This window comes from Colobus angolensis, unplaced genomic scaffold, assembly GCF_000951035.1.
Source record: "Colobus angolensis palliatus isolate OR3802 unplaced genomic scaffold, Cang.pa_1.0 Scaffold199, whole genome shotgun sequence".
Lineage (NCBI taxonomy): Eukaryota > Metazoa > Chordata > Mammalia > Primates > Cercopithecidae > Colobus > Colobus angolensis.
Window position 1 is genome coordinate 1,020,407 of NW_012115143.1, and position 8,457 is coordinate 1,028,863.

The window sequence follows — 8,457 nt, forward strand, 5'->3', positions numbered from 1 at the left end:
AGTGTGTGATGTTCCCCTTCCCGAGTCCAAGTGATCTCATTGTTCAGTTCCCACCTATGAGTGAGAACATGCGGTGTTTGGTTTTCTCTTCTTTAGAATTATGCAAAAAATTCTAAAATAAGTAATTTATATATGTAATTATAGCCTATTTTGTTTAAAAATAATATGTAAGGCAGACATAAATAACTTCTTGCTTTTTTGGGCACAATTTTTTTTTTTTTTTTGAGACAGAGTTTCGCTCTTGTTGCCCAAGCTGGAGTGCAATGGCGCCATCTCGGCTCACTGCAACCTCCACAGCCCGGGCTCAAGCGATTCTCCTGCCTCAGCTTCCCGAGTAGCTGGGATTACAGGTGTGCAACACTACGCCGGCTAAGTTTTTGTACTTTTAGTAGAAACAAGGTTTCAGCACATTAGCGGTGGTCTCGAATTTCTGACCTTAGGTGACCCGCCCACCTCAGCCTCCTGAAGTGCTTGGATTACAGGTGTGAGCCACTGAGCCCGACCTCGGGTACAATTTTAAAAGAATTAGAAAAGATCAATAGGAAAAAAAAGAAAATGAGACCAGGTGCGGTGGTTCATGCCTGTAATCCCCAGACTTTGGGGTGACCGAGGCAGGAAGACTGCTTGAGCTCAGAAGTTCAAGACCAGCCTGGGTAACATGGAAAAACCCTGTCTCTACAAAAAATACAAAAATTAGCTGTGGTGGTGCATGCCTGTGGTCCCAACTGCTCGGGAGGCTGAGGTGGGAGGATCACCTGAGCCCGGGGAGGCTAAGGCTGCAGTGAGCCGTAACTGCACCACTGCACTCCAGCCTAGACAACAAAGTGAGACCCTGTCTCAAAAAAAAAAAAAAAAGAGAAAGAAAAAGAGAAAATGAAAATACCAAAACCATGGATTTGTGTTTTGTTGTCCATGGTATTTATTCCTAAATTACTCTTATTTTCACTGATCCTTAGCAGCAGATATGAGTGTGGAAGCATTTTTTTTCATCTTTGCATAAACAGTAATTCAAAGGATGCTTTGTTTTGATTCCTCAACTATTATCCTATGCCAATGCGTTCTGTACATGTTTCTCCATCCCCACAGGGACTGAGATAAGTTAGTTGCTTATGTACTAAGAATAAAGTACAGCATTATGCTTGCTTGATGGAAAAAGCACAATAGTGAACACAATATGATATTAATCAAATGGAATCCAATTACTAGATTATAAAACCACATATGAAAAGATTCAGTTCCATCAGCAGTGAATTTCTTATCTCCTTTATAACCGACTATGCCCCCTTTTTAATGTTCAAGGTCTAAATATAAATTCTTGACTTCCTAATGCTTATCTTCCCCAAAATAGGAAAGTGTGAAATAGCTTCACTGAAAGTCTGAATAGACTTAACATGTCATGACTCTGAAGAATGCTTTACATTTCTTATCGATTTGTTCAGATTCTATTTTATATAAACCTCGCCTTTCCTATATCCCATTTGATTGAATCATAGCAAATATAAACTGATGTATTATCCCATACCCATGATTTAAGTCTAACAGGTTTGGAAGTGACTTTACCCCCTCCCCCCAAGCACATCCACCCACGGTGGCTTTATTCAGTCACGTCCCCACCCCTACACCTCCCTCCACCAGGCAGACAGGTGGGAGGCCACGCCACAGCAGCACCTGGGGACCATGGGCCAGCAAAGGGCCCCAGCCAGAGGGCACCAACCCCAGGAAGACACAGTCCCCACCTGGAGCTTCCCTGGGCTGCCTCGGCCCCTGAGCCCGCCCTGAGGATTTGTGCTTTGACTCTGACAGGAAGCAGGAGGAAGCCACCAGCCCACTGCCCCCCTGGGTATCCTTGGAGGGCACACGGTGGAGTGGAGACCCCAACTCCTGAGTGGCACTTCCTCAGCTCCCACAGCCCTGCATGGTGCTGGGCTCGACCCAAGATGCCCAACCACAGAGTCTGGTCCTGACAGGGATGGTCATGGCCTAGCCACGGGGTGACTCTGCCCATCAGTCCCCCTGGGGCAGCGACTGGATCCCAGCAGGGGCAGAGCCGGGATGGGCCCTATGTGCCTAAGATCAATGTAGGCGGGGGCTCACTGGGCCAAAGCCAATGAACTCACCCATAGGAGCCCTCTGAGGACACCAGGAAGGGGTCTGCTCAGGGCAGGCGCCCATGGCCTGGAACCTGCCTTTTCCAAAGCACTGGAAGTGACTCTTAAACTCTATTAAGAAACTAATGATAGTATGTAGGAAGGTTTTGGGAAAAATTTGGCTTCATGCTATTTAATTCAAATTATAAGTGTCTTGTTACAAAAATATATTTAAATGAAGAAAATATAATGGACTCCATTAAAAACAATTACCAAAAATATATATATTGGGAAGGGAAATCAAAGTTGGCTTGGATAAAGATAGGGAAGAATCACCATTCTTAATTTTTTCCATGTAATACTGGACCTTGTCCTTATAATGAACAAGTGCACTAACTTAAGAAATCTAAGTGATCCCTCATTGCTACACTTTTCTATGGGAAATTTTCAATATGGCAGATAATTTGATAGTAGGCTTCCCTTTAGAGCTGGTTTCTGCCTGCTAATCTCTCTAAAACTGCCTCAGTCTTCCTTTCCCCTTTCTGTTAATTTTTAGGTGACTTTGGTTTCCCCTCAGTTCTTCTCTCAAAGTATAAAAGAAAGAAAAATTACTGAGCATTTCTGAGTTGTCTTTTTTCCTTGAACCTCTATAACTTAACATCATGCTGTTCCTTTAATATAGATATTAAAGGAATATATATATATGTGTGTGTGTGTGTGTGTGTGTGTGTGTGTGTGAACACGCACACACTTTTTGGAGACCGGGTCTCACTCTGTTGCCCAGGCTGGAGTGCAGTGGTGTAACCATGGCTCACTGAAGCCTCAAACTCCTAGGCTCAAATGATTGTCCCTCTTCCGCTTCCTGATTAGCTAGGATTACAGGTGCATACCACCATGTCTGGCTAATTTTTTGTAGAGACAGTCTTGCTATGTTGCCCAGGCTGGTCTCAAACTCCTGGCTTCAAGTTATCCTCCCACCTCTGCCTCCCAAAGCTCAGCCTCCCAGGCATAATCCACCATGCCCAGCTTTTTAAAAATATTTTTTTAAACTTATGTTTCATATGGCGACGATCATAGTTAAAAAGAGATCAACGTAAAAAAATTATCAGACCAAATGGCATGAGCCACACAAATACACTGAAATACTAATAGTCGTCATACAAGTCAAATTATTCTGGCCCATTAGTGAAAAAAAGAATTTAAGAATGAATGATCAATGTTAATTCTGTCTCACTGAAACCTCCAAACCAGTTTTCTTATGAGCTTTACCAATTGCCTGGATAGTGAAAGCACAGGTGCTCCAGGTCAGCATAGGGACTCGAGGATCCGTTTCATCAGGAGGCACTTTCAATCCAATTCTATAAATTGTTGTGGCAAAGAGAATAACCATTTCCTTGATGCTATTGGAATATTTAATCCTATAAATAAAAAAAGAAAATTTGTATGATTTAGTAAAAGGAGTTACTTAGTAGGAGCTACTTAGTAAGAAGTCCAATTAAGTCCTAGAGCAATAGAAACAATTTAACCACTTTCAAAGTAAGTAAACTGCTCTTTGTCAAATTAGAGATTAGAGCCTCTGAAGATTTATTCAGCTGGAAAAAAATTGGAAGAGGAGAACCGTATTTTTTAAAGGTAGAGAAATAGCTCTTATAAAACGGTAATGACCAACCAACATAACTTCACTTCCTGTAAAAGATGCAGCAAATGCTCACAACTAGAAGGGGTTCAGGTTCTAATTAAAAAACAGACTGAACACAGAAGGAATAAAATTCAGAGGAACAAATCTGACCTAATGAGTTTTGGTGCGTGGAAAAGAACCAAAGAAGTACTTTTGTGTTGACAGATATGTGTATGTGTTTGTGTTGTGTGTATGTGTGATAATACCATGTACCTGGAGTGATAATTTCCAGTTTTCTCAACTTCCACTTATAACAAGTATTTTCAGTAGCAATGGGATAGATAAACAAGGATCACAACTAGAAAAACTACCCTGGATACTCAGTATTAATGAAATAGTAATACCTGATTTGGGTATATTCCATCTCTCCAATAACCTAATGAGTGAAGTAGGAGAGAAGGCCTCAATTTTACATACACAAAAAATGAACTGGTGGTAGCATGGAGTGACCTGAGACTTTTCAGAAAGTCGCAAAGCAAGTTAGATGTAATTTTAAATGAAGTCTCATAATTCTGGTCCTCTTGTAGGACCAGACAGAACTGGCATTTTTGGTCCTCTTGTAGGACCACAGAGAACTGGCATTTTTGTTGGTTAAAAATGATTACTCAGAGGCATAGTTCGCCTTAATATACATTACTTTAATATATCAAACCACTTCATTTTGTTAATACAAATAAAACAAACAGAGAAAGAAACAAGATAATGGGATAAACTATTTTGCAAATAAAAAAGGAAGGAAAGATGGAAGCCTACACTGTTTCCTACTCTTATTTTCACAATCATTTACAAAGTTCTCAACTATTTAGATACTTACAAAGACTGAACACCAAAACTCAGGATGGAAGTGAACTCAAAAGTAGAATCTCCCATTCCTTGATTAAAGAAAACAGGAATTGGGTTTTCTCCTTATAAAGGAAAAGGAAAAAGAAAGAAAAATCATGAATGAGTTTAGTCTGACATAGAGTTTTCTAGCATTTATTTATTGGTTTTGACAGTCTCAGTCTGTCACCCATGCTGGAGTACAGTGGCATGATCATCTGTAGCTCCAACCTCCTGGGCTCAAGCTATCCTCCCAAGTAGCTGGGACTACTGGCATGTGCCGCCATGCCTGCCTAGTTTTTAAACCATTTTTTTGTAAAGATGGGATCTTCCTTTGCTGGCCAGGCTGATCTTGAACTCCTCAAGAGATCCTCCTACCTTGGCCTACCAAAGTGTTGGGATTACAGGCGTGAGCCACTGTGCCCAGGCTTTCTGGCTTTTTAATATTATACATAATCATTTTAGGAAACTCAGGATATGCTAATAAGCAATGAATAATTAACCTAAGTTTCTCCATCCAGATAAACACAGTTAACATTTGGGTGATATTCTTCTGTTCCCCACACAAATATTACATATTTTTTAAGAGGATGATATGATATAATACTAGTCTGTATCTTGCCTTTGTACCTAATAGATCATGAACATCTTTCTATATCAGTAACTCTCCCTCTATTTTGCCATTTTAATGACTGCATAAATGTTCTCTTGATAAGGCAGCATATATTAGTGAATAAGAGTAAATGATCTGAAGCCAAGATCTGAATCCTAGCTCTGCCACTTACTGTTACTGCAACCTTGTGTGAAAACTAAACCTCTCCGTAGCTCCATTGCCTTGTCAAATTCAAATGCTATTTCCTGACATGAAATGGGTTTTCTCTGGTTGCTTTCAAGACTTTTAGTTTTTTTTGTTTGTTTGTTTGTTTTTTTAAGAGATGAGGTGTCAGCCAGGCATGATGGCTCACACCTGTAATCCTAGCACTTTAGGAGGCCAGGGCGGGCGGATCAGTTGAGGTCAGGAGTTCAAAACCAGCCTGGTCAACATGGTGAAACCTCATCTCTACTAAAAATACAAAAAATTAGCCTGGCATGGTGGCAGGCACCTAATCCAGTTACTTGAGAGGCTGAGGCAGGAGAATCGCTTGAACTCAGGAGGTGGAGTTTGCAGTGAGCCGAGATCGCATCACTGCACTCTAGCCTGGGCGACAGGGCGACACTCTGTCTCAAAAAAAAAAAAAAAAAAAGAGGTCTTGCTATGTTTTCCTGGTTGGCTTCAATTTCCTCGGCTCAAGGGATCCTCCCACCTCAGCCTCCCAAATAGCTGGGCCTACAGACATGCACCACAGTGCCTGGCTCTTTATTTTTTGTTTTCAGCAGTTTGCTTTATGATGTGTCTGACTGTGGTTTTCTTATCTGCTTGAGATTTACTGAACTTCTTGAATCTGCAAAATTGTCTTTCACCAAATTTGGGAAATTTTCAGCCAATTATTTCTTCAAAATTTTTTTCTGCATTATTTTTCTCTTCCTTTTGGGACTTCAATGACACAAATGTTGGATTGAAAAAAAAATTGTCCCATAGATCCCTAAGGTTGTATTTTTTTATCCCCCATCTCTTTTCTGTCTGTTCTCCAGATTGAATAATTTCCACTGATCTAATTTCACATTCATGGACACTTTACCTCATCTCCAGTCTAGTATATATATTTTTGAAACAACACAGCCTTGCTGTGTTGCCCAGGCTGGACTGCAGTGGCATGATTACAGCTCACTGTAATTTCAAACTCCTGGGTTCAAGTGATCCTCTTGCCTCAGCCTCCCAAGTACCTAGGACTATAGGCACATACTGCCAAACACAGCTATTTTTTTTTATTATTTTATTTTTTTAGAGATGGGGTCTTATCATGTTGCCCAGGCTGGTCTTGAATTCCTGGCTTCAAGTGATCCTCCTGCCTCAGCCTCCCACAGTGCTGTTATTACAGGCCTGAGCCACTGTGCTTAGCCTTTCGGTTTACTATTGAGCACATCCAGTTAATTTTTGTTTCATCCAGTATTTTTTCAACTCTATTATCTCCATATGGTTAGTATTTTTAGTTTCTATTTTTCTGGTAACTTCTATCTTTCAACTCTTTCAAGAGTGTTCACCTTCACCTTATGTTTCAAGGTTAACTAGTTGCTTTAAAACTCTTCGATAAGTTTAACATTTAAAACATCTCAGGATTGGCATTTGGTTGTTTTTCCCTTGAGAATCGGTCAGATTTTTCTGGTTCTTCGTATGTCAAGTAATTCTGGATTATTATCCTGTACATGTAGAATATTACATTGGGAGGTTCTGGTCCTGTTAAAAACCTCTGGAAAAATATACAGTTTTAAAGTGTTTTAGACGGTAATAAACTCAGGTCCAACAAGTCCTGTCTCATTCTCTGTGGATAGTGATTCCAATGTTAGTTTTCAGAGCCTTTGCTGTGGTGTTCTGATCTGTCCAGCACAGGTACTCCTCGTGGGGTTAGTCCAGGACTTGAGTGATGGTTTACATGAAGCTTACTTTTCAAAACTCTGGTTACGCCTCTTTGAGCCTATTCTGTACATGTGCAGCTTGGAGGTGAGCCCAGAACTTATGTTGACCTCAAAAATACGAGATTCCCCTTCTACAGTTCTCTCCTCTTGGGGATTTCCCACCCTAGACCTCCCACTTTCTAGCTCCAAAGGGCCCTTTCCCCCAGTTTCTCTGGCCAAAATAACATGTTTTTCTCAGTTTTAGTCTACCATGCTGTCAGTCAGATTGATGACTGCGGATGCCCTTGGCGTGAAGCCATGAGGCAAAGACAGAAAAAAATGATGATGATGAACCTTGTACTCGTTGGAACACAGGAGGCCCTTTTCCCAGTTCCTCAGCAGAGAGAATGGTCTTCTCCTGGGATTATGGGCATCTGTGTGGCCACCATGGCTGTGCAGCTCTACGCCTGAGGCTGGCCTTGGGAGAAAGCCAGAGGAAAAATAAAATAAACACACTCCTTTTATATTCTGGCTATGAGGGGCTTCTTTTCCTGATCCTCTGACCAGAAAGAGATGGCATTTCTCATGGATTTTTGTTATTCATGCTTGTTGTACAGTTCTAGAACTCAGCTGTTCTTGGGTGAAAGTTGGGAAATAAAGGAGGAAAAAGCCTCAGGAAACTCACTAAATGTACTGATAATTCTTAAATTTTGACTTTAGTTCTCATTTGCCTGCTATTTTACTTTTCAGAGACTTGAGCTGTTGTGGTTTTTCGTATCCTGTGAAAGTATGAGGAATTAGATATTGGGTTTTATGAAATGTCTTTTTTTATTTTTAAAGACAGAGTCTCGCTGTATCACCCAGACTAGAGTACAGTGGCGCAATCTCGGCTTACTGTAACCTCCACTTCCCAGGTTCATGCCTCAGATTCTCCTGCCTCAACCATCTGAGTAGCTGGGATTACAGGCACGTGCCACCACACCTGGGTAATTTTTGTATTTTTAGTAGAGATAGGGTTTCACCATGTTGGCTGGACTGGTCTCGAACTCCTGGCCTCAAGAGATCTGCCTGCCTCGGCCTCCCAAAGTGCTGCGATTACAAGCGTGAGCCACCGCACCTGGTTTGAAATGTCTTTTTAAAAGTTATAATGACCAGCCAGGTGTTGGTGGCAGGTGACTGTCATTTCAGCTACTCAGGAGGCTGAGGTACGAGAACTGCTTAAACCTGGGAGACGGTGGTTGCAGTGAGCCAAGATCTCACCACTGCACTCCAGTCTGGGGGGCAGAGCGAGACTCCATCTCAAAAATAAATAAATAAATAAAAGGCTATAATGATCATATTAGTTTTCATCTTTAACCTATTCTTTTTTTTTTTTTTTTT

The 8,457-nt window shown here is 41.2% G+C and overlaps 1 protein-coding gene across 1 annotated transcript in view; it reads right to left on the bottom strand.

Moving 5' to 3' along the window:
• Positions 1-8,457, bottom strand: part of UBR1 (ubiquitin protein ligase E3 component n-recognin 1) — a 158,669-nt gene that overhangs the window by 41,918 nt on the left and 108,294 nt on the right. The window contains exons 34-35 of the mRNA XM_011941205.1: positions 4,580-4,670; positions 3,357-3,505 (exon numbers count right to left, since the gene is read on the bottom strand). Of these exons, the coding sequence (XP_011796595.1) occupies positions 3,357-3,505; positions 4,580-4,670 (240 nt within the window). The remainder of the gene's footprint in view (positions 1-3,356; positions 3,506-4,579; positions 4,671-8,457) is intronic.